A 16364-nucleotide genomic window follows, 5' to 3' on the forward strand; every position below is an offset into this window, starting at 1 on the left:
ATTATTATTATTATTATTATTATTATTATTATTATTATTATTATTATTATTTACAGTGGCATAGTAAAACGGCATCCCTTATATCAAATGGCAAAATCAAGATTTGCTTTTTGGAAATGATCATTTTTTAATTATTTTCAAGCCGTGGATGCAGAATCGGTGGCTGCGGTGGGCCAGTTGTATAACAACACAGTGGCTTTAATGGCATCCAAGCATCCAGGGCTAATCTACAAACGATAATATTCTGAAAAGAGAATACGCAGTCTCCATGCTCTTGTTTTCAGCGCCAAGTGATAATGTCCTAAAAATACAGACTGAGCATATCTGCACCAAGATAGGGATGCCATTTGTTTGTGCAGAAGCTGGGCAGGTATTTTTAGGACTTTGTCTTATGGCACTGTAAATAACAGTGTGAAGGCTTTGGGGTATATTTTTAGGATGTTACCTTTTCGCATGGTGCTGAAGGCATTATGCTATTATCTCATATCTTCTGGTGACTTGTTTGAATCCTCACAGTGTTCTTGATTGTGATTCTGACATTTTATATTTTTAACTTTAATCCTATTAGATCTGCACCCTGAATCATAATCCTAATTATGATGAGAGTTTGTGATCTCTGTTTGTTTGTATGAATCATACAGTGGGAAGAGACCACACGGTTGTCTGTCTCTGAGGCAATTTTGACTTATTTTGACCATAATGTGAATTTTTCATGGGATTGTCTTGACAAGATTTGTCCAGAGCAGGTTTGCTACTGTCTTCCTCTCCACCTAAGAAAAAGTGTGAAATGCCAAAGGCCACCCAATATGTTTCAGTGACTGAAGAGGAATTCAAACCCTTGTCTCTTAATCCAATTCAGTATTCAGATATTTAATATTCGAAGTACATCATGCTGGCTCCTCTCTGTGATGTTATCTCTTTGTTCTTGTGCCCCTTCAAACCAATTCGGACTTAGGCTGAGCCTATGATAGGAATTTCTTGCCAAGATTTGTTGATTTTATTTACTTATTTCATTTGTATGCCACCCTTCCTCTAAAGTGGGACCCAAGGAGAACCCATTGAAAAAACACTTAGTAAAATTTTTAAAACAATTAAAAACCTCACATCCAACAGTATAAAATCATGGCTTTTGTGGGTTTTTTGGGCTATGTGGCCATGTTCTAAAAGAGTTTATTCCTGATGTTTTGCCAGCAGAGAATGGTTTTTAAAATCATTTTTAAAACATACTGTATATACTCAACAATAAGTCGACCTCATTTATAAGTCGAGGGCAGGTTTTGAGTACCAAACTATGGATTTTGACGCCAAAGAGTGCCGATACCTCACCAAAATACAAATCCCAGGTTTCAGTGGGATCTAGTCATGGCAGTTAAAGTGGTGTTAAACTGCATTCATTCTACAGTGCAGATGCACCCAAAGAAAGAAAGAAAGAAAGAAATAGAGAGAAGCTGCTGAAGGAAATGGATGCTAGGGAATCTCTTCTCTTCTCCAATCTTCCTAGTTATCCCTCCATTTCTCTTTCATCCCGGGCCATCGACACCTTCATTCCTTTTTGATCCCTTCCAAGAGCGCTCAGCTGAGAGAAGAATTTGAAATTCAAGCATGACCATTCAAACTGCATCTCCGTCTTCCTTTTGACGGGGGAGGATGACTTGTTCTCCCTCCAGGCCTAATTTTAGTTAATGGAGGCACGATGACTGGTTTCGCGCCGCCTGAGCCTCCCTCTGTGTGCTGCAGCACATTTGATAAAAACCAGGTTTTCCGCTGGGGTGGCATTCACCACCTGCTCCTGCTATTCCCCGAATAGTAATCTCTGTCCCATAATTAGCCTGCCAAGAATATTCATTGCCAGTCCTCATCCCTTGACAAAGCTGAGCGCAGGGTCAGGGGAATGCTTTCTGGGGGTGGATTTGAACTCGGCACATCAGGGGGTCCCTTTGGAAACAGCAACAGAAAGCGTGACTAATATTCGTCAGCTGGTTGCAGCAATTATGTATGTTTCCTGTGCCTGTTACGGATTCATCGGTTAGGGAAAGGGATAACTTTGCCTGCCTTTGTCGTGATAAAATTGCCTAGTTTTTGTTAGTTATTTGCCAGCAAGTTGGTTTTGGCTCATGGCGACCCAAAGGGTGCTCAGCAATGGCTCCTCTTCATCTTGGAGAGATGACCAGTGGGTCCCACAGGATTCTGTCCTGGGCCCAGTTTGCTATTCAGCATCTTTATCAATGACTTGGATGACAGTATTGGAGGCAAACTTATCAAATTTGCAGATGACACCAAATTAGGAGGAGTAGCTAATACTCCAGAGGACAGGATCAAAATTCAGAACGACCTGAATAGATTAGAAAGCTGGGCCAAAGCTAACAAAATGAAATTCAACACAGAGAAATGTAAGGTACTGCACTTAGGGCAGAAAAATAAAATGCACAGATATAGGATTATGGGGGACACCGGGCTGAATCAAACTACATGTGAAAGGGATCTAGGAGTCCAAGTAGACCACAAATTGAACATGAGTCAACAGTGCAATGCGGCAGCTAACAAGGCAAATGCAATTCTAGGCTGCATCAATGAAAGTATAGTGGGAAGATCAAGGGAAGTCATAGTGCCACTCTATTCTGCTTTGGTCAGGCCCTACCTGGAATAATCCTGTATCCAGTTCTGGGCACCACAATTCAAAAAGGATGTTGAGAAACTGGAGCATGTCCAAAGGAGGGCGACTAAAATGGTGATGGGTCTGGAAACCATGTCCTATGAGGAATGACTTAGGGAGTTGGTTATGTTTAGTCTGGAAAAGAGATGGTTAAGATGTGATATGATAGCCCTGTTTAAGTATCTGAAGGGGTGTCACATTGAGGATGGAACAAGGTTTTCTGCTGCTCCAGAGAATAAGACCCGGAGCAATGAATGCAAGCTCCAGGAAAAGAGATTCCACCTCAACGTTAGGAGGACCTTCCTGACAGTAAGAGCTGTTTGACAGTGGAAGATGCACTCTCCAAGAGTGATGAAGTCTCCTTCTTTGGAGATCTTTAAACAGAGGCTGGATGGCCATCTGTCAGAGACGATTGGATTGAGAGTTCCTGCATGGCAGAGTGAGGTTGGACTGGATGGTCCTTGGGGTGTTTTCCAACTCTATGATTCTGTGAATGAGAGACCTCCAGCTCTCAGACTTCCTTCAGCTGTCTCATTTCGGCAGCGACAGTGTCACTTAATCGTCTGCCATCTCACTTTCACCCTTTACTTTTAAAATGTCCTGGTTTCTCTTTCTTTCTCCTCCCACTTTCCCTCTTTGACCTTGGCTTGCTGATGCAAACTGGTGCAAGCTGGGTTTAAAGTGGGAAACTGGTTTGCTTGCAATTCACTCATCAAGGATGGGAGGAGGACAGGAGGAGTTGCAACCTTGCTTTTCCCAATCCTCTCAGGCAAAAGCAAACTGCTGCGGCCTCTGCTGCCTTGTGCTCTTCCTTGTTAATAAATTTGGCATCTTGACCACCTTCTGATGATGCTTTGTAGGGTCTCTCGTATCAGACCAGCTTTTGCAGAAATAATGCAGTTCGACACCGCTTTAACTGTCATGGCTCAGTGCTATGGAATCCTGGGATTTTGTCATTTGCTGTGGCCCCAGAGCTCTCTGACAGAAGGCTGAATATCTCACAAAGCTACAAATCCCAGGATTTCATAGCACTGCGCCAGGGCAGTTAAAGTGGTGTCAAACTACAGTAGATGATTTCTGCAGTGCAGATGCAGCCTAAATGTGGTAAAAAGCTCCTGGACAGCAGCAGTAGCAAGGGATAACACTGTCAGATAATATCTCAGAGAATACAGCAATGGCACCATAGCTAACACTTGTTCGTTCTGCACAGAAGAAAGCAACGGTAAACCACACTGGAAATCGTTTCTTTCAAAAAAACCCTCTGATGAGAGCATCCCAAAGGAAAACTGACTTGGCAGGAAGCTCAGATGGAAGGTTAATGGAAGGACTGCTTAATGGAAGTTGGTAATTATCCGATAGAGTTCCTTGCCACAGCAATCAATCAATCAATCAGTCAATCACTTTATTTATATCCCATCCTTTTCTCAATATTGGGGTGCAAAGCAGTTTGCACGATATTCAAAACAGAACAGATTATGAAGGTACAAAAACATCAGAAATATATACTTACATATAATATTATTTTAAGAAAAAGCAATGAAAACCATTAAAATTCATTAAAATGCAGAATATTTTTAAACAAAACAATGCATCCACTGCAGTCAATGCCCTTGACAGGCTGCTGGAATAGGAAGGGCTTGCAAGACTTTATTGTTGTTGCTACACACTTTCAAGTTATTTCCAACGTATGGTGACCTCAAACGAATCTGTCCCAGGGTTTTTTCGGCAAAGGATTGTTCAAAGGTGGTTTGCTTTTGCTTTCCTGTTTGGCTGAAAGATTGTGGCTTGTCAAAGGTCACCCAATGGGTTTCCATGGCTGAGCAGGGAATTGAACCTAGGTCTCCAAGGTTCTGGTCCAACACACAAACCACTATACAGATGCAAGTGTGCATTGCCACACAAGGGTCAGCTGCAGAAAGGGAAACCACAGAGTTAGAAAGCTTCCGGTTTGGGACTACTGTTGCACTGGCTTGGAGATTTGAGGTACTCTAGTTAAAAAATAAAACTTTTCCAAGCTCTTAGATTGGAACCAAACCCCAGGATAGACACCAAGGGCCCACTGTATATGAGGGTCTGAATGGATATGGAAAGACTTTTTGGAAGGCCAGGTATGTTTGAATTTGTTAACAAATCATAGTAATGCCTGCGAAACCCTAGGTAGTTTTATGCCCATGGTTTTGTGGATAATGGCCATTCTGTCTACAAACATCTTCCTGCTAACACAGATGCTAATACAGAAGGCTGGTTTACTGAAATGTGGGATTGAAAAGGCAGTTCTTTACAGTCTCATGATATATGGTGGGTCCTCTGTGTCTGCTGGGGTTTGGTTCCAGGACCCTCCGTGGATACCAACATCTGTGGATTCTTAAGTCCCATTATATACAGTGGGCTAAGTAAAATGGTGCTCCTTATATAAAATGGCCAAATCAAGGTTTGCTTCTTGGAATGTATATATTTTTGGAATATTTTCAAGCCCTGGATGCTTGAATTTGTGGATACTGCAGGTCGGCTGTATGTCCAAACAAAGTGTGATAGCTTGGACCTCTTCCCTTCCCATGGCATGTGCATCTAGCATTCTTTAAGGTTCAAAGCATACAACCAGGCAAACAGGGAAAAAGATTGAAAGAGACTGGCTCCATCTTCTGTTAAGGTTTCTAAATGCAACTTTCTTCTCTTCCATCCTCTCCCATTTTTCAAAAAAGGATCCGGATGTCCGGGATTAAAGGGCTCCAAGGGGTGGTCCGGAAGACAGTGAATGATGAGCTGCAGGCCAACATCTGGGACCCTCAGCACATGGACAAGATTGTCCCTTCTCTGCTTTTCAACCTTCAACATGTGGAGGAAGCAGAAAGGTGATATATGTGTGTGTGCACATCTATTCTTTTCCTGCTGCAAAAATGGCTTCCTATGAGATTCTGGAGTTGTAGGGATGCCACCCAAATCACAAGGCTTGGCGGAGAAGGTGACCCAAAAGGGGGTACCACCACAACTACGGCTGCAGTGGCAGGGAACTCCCATGCCCAACTTTTTCTATTAAAACGGATGGGTAAAATACAATGACAGAGACTCGAGTTGATCAACTCAGGCTCAAGTCGCTTCAGTGACTCAACTTGGACTTAACTCTGCAACAAACAGTGCATTGACTTGACTCAACTTGGTGTCCTGTATATTTTTAGCAGTCAACTTGGAGGCCTGAAACAGCATTCATTGGGCTTGAGATAGGAGTCAATGCATGCATTTATATTTATATGAGTGTTTTAGCTTTGATTTGGTCATGTCCTCCATTTTTCTTGAAGACTTCCCATTTTGCAGTGCCTTGTCCTCCTTTGAGCTTAAGGCACATGGTTTTCCTGGGGCTGCTCAGTAGCCTCTTCCCATTGCACATCAGAGGAGCTTTTTAAAACGTTTGAAAACCTTCAGAAGGACCCATCTACCCCAACACACACGCCACTGCCATTTTCCTTCTTTAAGTTGGCTTTCCAGACTTAAGACTCAACTTGAGAGTATTGTTTTTTAAAGTATTTATTGGATGATTCTGATAAAAAGGAAAACACAACTCCATCCGACAAACTTTATAGTAATTCAGGCTCCGTGTGGCACGAAGCAATGGAAAATTAACTATAGGTGAATGAGCATGAGGATAAATAGCCGTTGAATGAGTAATTATACAGTTTCAACGGCCTTAAATAAATTTAGGATCCCTCTGGAGGATATGTTATGTTCTAGATATGTAATAAAGCTGCATTAATTAAATTCTTGTAAGTGTTTAAGTAATGCAATTCTGTCTTTGCAATGTATTTTAATGATGTTGATGGTTCACTAACCACATTAAAGGAGGAGGAGGAGGAGGAGGAAAAAATAAATCGTGTTTCCTGGAAATTTGGAAACACTTTAAAAAAAAACCCCAAACAAACTATTTTTAAAACCTAGAATTGCATTTCTGCATGTTTTTGTTTTAGTCTTAAGTGGTCTCTGCAGCCCCTGAAGGGTCCCAGAAGAGAAAATGATCCCCAGGACCTGCTCCAGTTGCTTTCCTTTTTGCAAACAAGAGGCATGTTCTCTGTGCACCTCATTTGCAAGTGATGTCTGCTTAGAATAGAAGGTGAATGAGAAGTGTGCATCTTGTTTTCAAAGGAAAAGGAGCTGGATTTGGCATCTGGCATTTGAGGAGTGGAAGGTGGCATGCGGTCCAGTATAGATCAAGACTTTCCAAATCTTGCTTAAAGGCATATTAGTACATTCTTTTCTTTTAAATGCATTGATTCAATAATTAAGAGTTCTCTTAAATGGAAGGAAGGAATTATATTCTGGGACAGAAGACCTATTTTGTTTGCTGAAGGTCTCTGCCATAGTTCAATTCCATTTTAATTGTCACTTTTGTAAGCTTTTAATTGCACTGTGTTTTTAAACTGTCAGCTGCTTTGTTCCCAATATGGAAGAAAAGTGGGATATAATTAAATACAAATATAATAAAGATGATGATGATGATGATGATGATGATGATGATGATGATGATGATGGGCCAGGTGAAGCAGTTCTTTGATCTGGCAAAGCAAAAGCTTTCTTTATTACTAAAGAACTAATATGATCCATTTCTGTGTGCTTCAATATTATGGCTTGTGGTGCGAGGGAGACAGTCCTCCTGCATACTTCTTTAGGGTATGATTTGCATACAGTGGAATTACTCAGAGTAGGAGCCGCATCAAAGGAATTACTCATAACACTGCTGTGCTGCTTTTAACTGTACTGGGTTTTTCCTAAACTGCTTCTTATTATTTTAATGGTATGGTCTAAACCAATTTTAATGTTACAGATAAGTTTAATACTATTTTAATCTTAAGCTTTTATAGTCTCTCTTTAAAAACCCTCGCTATTCAACTCTGCGGGAAATGAAGTTCAACGCACTTGGAGGACCATTTTGAGAACCATCGATTTAATTGATGGTGGCAGTGGTGGTTATTCCAAATAGTCAACCTTTTGGGGTGTCACCATGCCTCCAGATTTAATTCACCATGCTATGGAGTAGGGAGGATGGAAGGAGAAGAATCTTTTGGTCATCATTTGAGTAGCTGATCTGAAATGTAAACTCCTCTCTTCTCTTTTTCCCATTCCCTTTTCTTCAGTCGTTCTCCATCTCCTTTGCAAACCACCGAGAAGGAGAAAGAGAACCCGGCAGAGCTGGCAGAGCGATGTTTGAGGGAACTCCTGGGCCGAGCGGCTTACGGCAACATCAAAAATGCCATCAAGCCAGTTCTTATGTAAGCACACTGTATCCATTTTCTTCTCCCTTTCACAGACCTCTGTTTTCCTCTTGCAGTGTTTGCCTAATCCAGGGTAGAAAGAGCTCTGGATTTCCTCCTGAACCATGGATGTAGATTTCTATTATTAGTATCCACAGAACTCTAAGGTTGGAAAGGATCCAGGGGCCATCTAATCCAATCCCCTGTCATGCAGAAATACACAACTCCCAAGAGATGGCCATCTGACCTCTGTCCAAGAACCTCCAAAAAAGGACAGTCCACCACATTCTGAAAGAGTTTGTTTCTTTATTCTTCTTCTTAATGTTTGCTTGGAATGTCTCTTCTTATAATGTGAATCCCTTGGTTCAGCAGGATGAAGGGATAGAGGACATGCATGTCAGATTTGCAGATGACACCAAATTAGGAGCAGTAGCTAATATCCCAGAGGACAGGATCAAACTTCAGAATGAATTCAGTTTAGAAAGCTGGACCAAAGCTAACAAAATGAATTTCAACACAGAGAAAGGGAAGGTATATTTAAAATAAAATGCATAGATATAGGATGGGGATACCTGGCTTAACAAGACAACACGTGAAAGGGATCTAGAAGTTAAAAAGTGACATAATAGCCCTGTTTAAATATTTGAAGGCATATCTAATTGAGGAGGGAGCAAGCTTGTTTTCTGCTGCTCCAGAGACTAGAACACAGAGCAATGGATGCAAGCTACAGGAAAAGAGATTCCAGCTCAACATTAGGAGGAACTTCCTGAGAGTAAGGGCTGTCTGACAGTGGAACACACTCCTTCCTCGGAGTGTAGTGGAGTCTCCTTCCTTGGAGGTCTTTAAGCAGAGTCTGGATGGCCATCTGTCAGGGATGCTTTGATGGTCTTCCTGCATGGCAGGGGATTGGACTAAATGGACTTTGGGGGTATTTTGCACCTATAGGATTCTAATATTTAGACTAACTATGTACGTATGTGTTTTAAATGAATACATTGGCTAAAGCTGTGAACAGTTATTTGAGACTAGACTTCCCAGACTCCCCCAACTAGCATAGGCTCTGCTCCTACTGTCTGAGACATTCTGGAAGTTGTAGTCACCAAAAGGTTACTTTTTCAGAGCTCTCAAAACCATTGCTTGCCTCAGATGCTTGATCAGATTGATTCTGGATTCCATTAAAAATGATTGTTTCTATCAGGAGAGTTTGTGAGGTTTTACCTGCACCCTGGCTTTGGCTTTTTGCAACCTGTGCTCCTCTAACATGCCCCCCCCCTTCCTTATGCTCCAGCTGAAGGCGCCATTGTCTAGCTAACCAAGAATCGCAGAACTGTTGAGTTGGCCGAACCCCAACGGCCATCGAGTCCAACTCCCTGTCATTGCAGAACTTCACTCCTGCTTCCAGATGTTCTTATTTATTGAAGCACAAGACCCTCATGTGTGCATGTGCAAAATCCACTTCCATTATTTTCTTCCTCTTCTTTTCCATCAGCCACCTGGACAACCACTCACTGTGGGAGCCAAAGACCTTTGCGATCCGTTGCTTTAAGATCATCATGTACTCAATTCAGGTGAGAAAGAGTAATCTTGGTGGGCTTGAACAGTGAATCAAACCCTCATCCCCAGAGCCAAGGTCCAACACTCAAAGCTCTATGTCACTCTGGCTCTCAAATACACACACACACACACACACACACACACCATATATACTCAACTATAAGTCGACTCATGTATAAGGTGAGGGCAGGTTTGGGGGGGGGGCAAAATTATGGATTTTGATATGACCCTTGGATAAGTTGATATGACCCTAGGGACATGCAACAAAGGATCTAAATGATGAAGCAAAAGAAAACAATGTCAAAGAACCTACAGAATTCTAGCAGACATAACGGTTTTGGCTCACACTGAAGGCTGGATGGAAGAGAGAGTAGAGGGAAGTCAGTGCTTCCAGGACATATTGCACTCTTGCCTTTCACCAGGAGCTGGTTCCCTTTTTAAATAAGAGTGATAGTATTTACATTGACCTGTGGATAGGTTGACCTACCGTAGGTTTTGGGGGTCAATTTTTAGACTAAAATTTCTAGACTTGTACATGAGTATATACAAGTCATACACACACATCATATCTTCTTACTGGCATTGTGACGTTTGTTCTCGGTTCTTTGTCCCCAGCCCCAGCATTCCCATTTAGTGATCCAACAACTGCTGAGCCACTTGGATGCCAACAGCAAAAGTGCCGCTACCGTCCGAGCCGGGATTGTGGAGGTCCTTTCTGAAGCAGCCATCATTGCTGCCTCTGGATCAGTTGGTAAGGAGTTTTGGAGCAGGAGCATCTCTTGGCTTCCATGTCAGTGGGGCAGTGGATTCACTCCAAGTTTTGGATCAGGTTAAATGAACTGTCCAAAGTGCTGAACGTTGGGGTAATAAAGTCCAGCACCTTGGATAACTACACCAGAGCGAAACCCCCGAGTGGATTCAATGTCCCACTGACATAGAATGCACCGACAGCAGGTGTCTAGGGGAGGGGGACACTTGGGTGACCAGAGCCTCCTTTTTCAGGACCTGTCCTACATTTCCACCTTTTGTCCAAGAGGAATCCCAAAATGTCTTCCCTTTTGAGCATGACTAAGAAGCCCATTGAGCAGCACAACATTTGCTGTTCCTCTTCAAGACATTTGAATACTTGGCGGCTTCTCCTTGCTGCAAATAGAGGGAGAGGATGGAGCCTCCTAAAGTTCTTTTTTCCTTGTAGCAGACAAGACTCACATCCAAAGCTCAGGGCATGTTTGTTTCTTGGAGGGAGAAAGGACAGGGAACGTGTTAGGCAATGGGTTCCTTGAGGACACAGTGCAAATACCCTTAATTTCAGCACAATGGACAAATGAAAGGAATAGTTGAAATGTAGATTCAGTTAAGGGTTTGTTGCTAGCAAAGTACAATTTTAAGCGTTTGTCTTGCTCAGAGTTCTATAAGTATATTCCAAGCCAGGAAGGCATTTTAATGCATTTTAACAAAGTTCATGAGAAAAGAATGGTTCCAGCTGGCCTACCCAGTCAATTTTAAATCATGACTTTTTAATTGGTATATATTATATGACTGTTTTTAAATGGTTTTATAGTATTGTATTTTAACTGTTGGTTTTATGTGTTTTCTTTTTTATTTCTGTTTGTGTTTTAACATGTTGTCCTCCACCTTGAGCCTTGAAGAGGGGCAGGAAAGAAATAAAATATTATGATTATGATGATGATTTAAAAATGCAGTTTATGAATTATAGCTGTAAATAAACCATATGACATGGATTTATATTTAAACCAGTGCTTTTTTTTAGCTTTTCTAACACCCTACTTTTTTTTTGAATGTCCTACATTTTGTGGTGCTTTGTCCTCCTTTGCTGTTATCATATTGGGTCACTCTGTCTTAGGACCAAATTTTTCAAGACCCCACCAAGCATACCACACAATTCCCCCAGTGTAACCAACACAGGCAGATTGACTGGCAGAGATGGATTTCTCTTTGGCAAGGATGCAGTCTGGAGAGACTGAAATACCTCTGCAGTCAGGGATGCATTTCAAGGTGACAAAACTGGGCTTTCGGAGAACTACATTTTTAAAAAAATAAACTTTCTGACAGGCTGGATAGACTTTTAGGTTGAAGAGACGAGTGAATCAGTGCTTCAGTTTTTTTGTGTGTTGTTTTTTAAATCAATGGTGGTGACATGCCATAAATTGGAAGCCACTCTGAGTCCCAGTTTTGGGGGAGAGTGAGATGATAATGGTGATGGTGATGTGTCCAGGACCTGTTTCAGGCTTTCATCATCTGCAGGGTTACTGTGTCTGGAAGTGATATTTCTGATGCCAGGATATTTCTGATGTTAGAAGTGATATTTCTGGTCACTTTTAGGGGCTGGCTTGTTTTGTTAGGCTTTTTGGCCATTTTCAGTTTTCCAAGGGGGCATTAACCCTGGGTCAGCTGCCCCTTTCATCCAGAAAAATATTTAATCCACTGGTTCCCAAACCTTGCCCTTCAGATATTTGGGGCTTCAGCTCCTAGAATTCATGACTGTTGGCCAAACTCGCTCAGACCTAGAATCATAGAATCTTAGTCTGCATCTGTACTGCAGAAATAATGCAGTTTGGCACTGCTTTAACTGTCGTGGTTCCATTCTATGGAGTCCTGGGATTAGTAGTTTGTTGAGGCACCCTGTTCTCTAACAGAGAAGGCTAATAAATACAGTGGGCCCTTGGTATCTCCCAGGATTTGGTTCTAGGACCCTCTGTGGATACCAAAATCCATGGAGGCTCAAGTCCCATTAAATACAATGGCATAGGCTGCAGAAATAATCCAGTTTGACACTACTTTAACTGCCATGGCTCAATGCGATCAGAGCTCTCTGACAGAGAAGGCTAAATATCTCACAAAACTACAATTCTCATACTGTCATAGCATTGAGTCTTGGCAGTTAAAGTGGTGTCAAACAGGATTATTTCTTCAATGTAGATGCACCCAAAGTAAAGTGATGTCCCGTATATAAAATGGCCAAATTAAGGTTTGCTTTTCTGGAATTTAGATATTCTTTGAATATTTTCAAGCCGCGAATGCTTGAATCCGTGGATAAAAAATCCATGGATAAGGCAAGCCGACTTTATCTCACTAAACTGCAAATCCCACAGATCCATAGCATGGAGCTATGGCAGTTAAAGCAATGTCAAACAGCAGTAATTTTGCAGTGGAGATGCAGCCTATGCCTCATTTTATACACACACACACACACACACATACAGATATAAATATTACAAAACATACACACACGAAAAGAAATCCAAAATATGGAAAACTTCTGGCTCCAAGCATTTTGGATAAGGGATATGCAAACTGTAGTTTAATTCTACTTAACGCTGAGTAAGGGCTGTTCGACAGTGGAACACACTCCCTCGGAGTGTAGTGGAGTCTCCCTCCTTGGAGGTCTTCAAACGGAGGCTGGATGGCCATCTGTCAGGGATGCTTTGATCTGGATTTCCTGCATGGCAGGGGGTTGGACTGGATGGCTCTTGCGGTCTCTTCCAACTCTATGATTCTATGACCTTTTGCATGTTTATAATCTGCACTCATTTTAACACATAAGCCACCTTGAGTCCCAGTTTTGGGGAAAAAGTGGGATATAAATAAAGATGATGATGATGATGATGATACTGCTGATGCTTTTTGGAAACCAAAACCCCCAATACGTCTCCCCTTCCTCCTTCTCTCCCATTGATCTGCGCTTTGCCTTCCTTAGGTCCGACAGTCCTTGAGGTCTTCAACACGCTTTTGCGGCAATTGCGCCTGAGCATTGATTATGCCCTGACGGGCAGCTATGACTGTATCATCACAGGTGGCACCAAGATCATCAAGGAACATGAAGAGCGGATGTTCCAGGAGGCCGTCATCAAGACCACAGGTAAAGCTGGGCAGACCCTGGGATGCCCTTCCTTCTTCTCCATCATCAGGGGAGAGGAGGAATTTGTACCCAAAATTACAGACATTAATCTCCATCACTCTCTCTCATTTTGAAATGCACGTTGCTGTTGTTGTCATGTACTTTCAACTTATGGTGACCCATGGGGTTTTCTTGGCAAATTTCTTAGGAGCGGGTTTTCCCTTGCCATCCTCCGAGGCTGAGAGAGAGTGACTTGCCCAAAGTCACCCATTGGTTTTCCCATGGCTGAGCCTGGATTCGAACTCTGGTCTCCCAGTGTCCTAGTCCAATGCCCAAACTATTACACTGCAGTGGTCCTCAATGCATGCATATGATTATCTGCAGGCTGCATTTGCCTGCTTCCTACCCACCCCAAAAATTGTTTAGCAGTGAACCGTTGTACAACGTTTGACCCATCCAGATTGTTGTTGTGTGTATTGTGTGCCTTCAAATCGTTTTTGACTTACGGCGTCCCTAAGGTGACACTGTCATGGGGTGTCCTTGGCAAGATTTGTTCAGAGGAGGTTTGCCATTGCTTTCCACTGAGACTGAGAGCATGTCACTTGCCCAAGATCACCCAGTGGGTTTCCATTGCCGAAGAAGGATTCGAACCCTGGTCTCCAGAGTCAAAGTCCAGTGCTCAACCCACTGCACCATGCCAGCCTCTAGACTGTCCTCATTCTAGGGGGAAAATGAAAGACAAATAGCTGCTTTTTGAAGTTTTTGCACAGCGGATGGCCAGCAGAGGTCAGGATTACTGTAGGAATCATCCCTTTGCAAGGAGAAGAGATGGGTGTTCTTTCCTTTTGCATGAGAAGATAGAAAGGGTTTTAAGAGAACTGTCTTCTGGAGGAGAAAGAAATTCTGGATCCCAGAGAGAAAAAATTGTTTAGCAGTGAACCGATGATCTTTTGGAAGCTGAGTCCAGGAACCCTAAGAAGCTGGCTCTGACATACATACCCTTGGTTCATTTCACCCTCATTTGTCAACTCTGACCGGCAGTAACATCCCTCTAGGTTTTTGGACAAGAGTCTCTTCCAACTCCCTCTGGAGTTTTGAACTGGGACACTCTGCATAGAAACATGGGGAGGTGACCTGGTCCATCCAATGGGGCATTGGCCCCTCTATCCCAGTATTGTCAGGCCTGGCTGGCAACAACCTCTCCGCATGGTTTAGATAGGATTCTTCTGAAACCAAATCTGGAGATGCCAGGGATTGAATTTGAGACCTTCAGCCTAGGGACCCAGGAAGTTGTTTCAGACCTTCAGCCTAGGGACCCAGGAAATTGTTTCGAGGCCCTTAGTCCATCTAGCTCTGTGATTCCCAAACTTTATCCCTCCAGTTGTTTTGGACATCAACTCCCAAAAGCCCCAGCCAGCTAGACCAACAGCCAGGAATTCTGGAAGCTGAAGTTGAAAACATCTAGAGAACCAAAGTTTGGGAACCACTGATCTAGCTCAATAATGTCAACCTTGACTGGCAGTAATGGCTCTCTCCACTGTTTCATGCCTCATTCTTCTAACATAGCCTGGGGATCCCTGGTGGTCTGCCATCCAAGTACTAACCACATCTGACCCTGTGCAGTCTTTCCAACTGGACAAGATCAGATGGGTTCACTGGTATGGTTGATGTACTCTACTACATGTTGCTTTAGTTTGGCTCTGTAGTTAGTTAGTAGTTGTATGGGAGACTGCCAACAAATCCCAGGTCCTGGAGGCTCTATTTCAGGGAAAGCAACTGGCAAAACCACCTCTGAGGATTTCATGCCTAAGAAAACCCCAGGAAATTCATGAGGTTCCCATAAATCAACAGGTGATTTGAAAGCACATATGGACACTCACATAAATAGTTACGTATACTTAACTAAGGGACCTGAATACCCTAAAGGCTCCAGATCCCATCTGATCTTAGAAGCTGAAAAGGGTCAGCCCTGGTTAGTACTTGGATGGGAGACCACCAGTGAATGTTGGATGCTGTAGGCTGTATTTGAGGAAGGAACTGGCAAAACCATGTCTTGAGTATCCTTTTGCTATAAAAACTCTGAAATTCAAGGGGTTGCCACAAGTCGACAGGCGACATTGACACATACCTGTCTATTGAGCTCAATGCTCTTTACTGGCAAAGTTTGGGAACATCAAAGTGATTAAGGGTAGAATGCATACAGCAGGTCAGGGTTTCCCTTGATGAATTTCTCCATAAGTAGATGGCATCACAATACAATCTCTTTTCTAACCTCCGTAGCCACTAGTTTAATCCACACCCCCAATATTACACTTACTTCTTAGGAATGCTCCTTCCCATGGTTATTGATGGCAATGTGCGTTTTCTGGAATAAAACAGAAGTGGAAAAATTTCTGTCAACTTTTTCAGCGTTATGAATCATGTTATTGGATTTAACACGTTTGGTTTAAATGTTACATTCAAACACATTCCATCCTTTATTGGAATATTGGAATATTTGAGATAATGTAAAGAGAATGACACATACTTCCCTTATATTCAACCAAAAATGGCTTTACCGGAAAGAACACTAATTTTTATAGACCCTCCCTCACCTAAGCATTTCTGTACTTGATATATCTTATATCAGCACTTGAACTTGTTTTTATTACCTTCACCTTCTCTCTCTTTTTGCACTTTTTCGTTCCATTCCAAGTTGAAAAAATGGTGCAACTAGAGGAACATTTTCATTTCACTAAAACATATGTGTGAGTCTATGGACACAGGCAACTTATCACATTTGTGCCTTCCCTACTTGCACTTTTCAGTGACTGAGAAGTGAAAGATTTTCTGAAACAGGCACAAACTTATCAGTGCATTCAGTTGTTAGTCTGTGAGCCAGTGTGAAAAACAGTCTGCGTGAAAGAAATAAAGTACTCCAACCTTAAAAATACTGTTTAATGATCTACCTCTTAAATATTCAACCTTCAAAGCAAGTAGTCCTCATGAACGAAATTAGGTACCTGGTAGGAAAGGTAGCTAGGAATGGGGAAGGCTGCAAAGAAAGAACTAGAGAAGA

The 16364-nt window shown here is 42.3% G+C and overlaps 2 protein-coding genes across 4 annotated transcripts in view; one reads left to right on the plus strand and one right to left on the minus strand.

Annotated features, from left to right (window-relative positions):
• The window catches only part of LOC121919807 (protein FAM71C-like), a 1121343-nt gene that overhangs the window by 328988 nt on the left and 775991 nt on the right, over positions 1-16364 (minus strand). The window lies entirely within an intron of this gene.
• Positions 1-16364, plus strand: part of EFR3B (EFR3 homolog B) — a 140316-nt gene that overhangs the window by 98218 nt on the left and 25734 nt on the right. For all 3 annotated transcript variants that reach the window (XM_042448688.1, XM_042448696.1, XM_042448679.1), the window contains 5 exons: positions 5356-5505; positions 7777-7911; positions 9383-9461; positions 10063-10198; positions 13166-13327. In XM_042448688.1, the coding sequence (XP_042304622.1) occupies positions 5356-5505; positions 7777-7911; positions 9383-9461; positions 10063-10198; positions 13166-13327 (662 nt within the window). The remainder of the gene's footprint in view (positions 1-5355; positions 5506-7776; positions 7912-9382; positions 9462-10062; positions 10199-13165; positions 13328-16364) is intronic.

This window comes from Sceloporus undulatus, chromosome 1 (assembly GCF_019175285.1).
Source record: "Sceloporus undulatus isolate JIND9_A2432 ecotype Alabama chromosome 1, SceUnd_v1.1, whole genome shotgun sequence".
Classification (NCBI taxonomy): Eukaryota; Metazoa; Chordata; class Lepidosauria; order Squamata; family Phrynosomatidae; genus Sceloporus; species Sceloporus undulatus.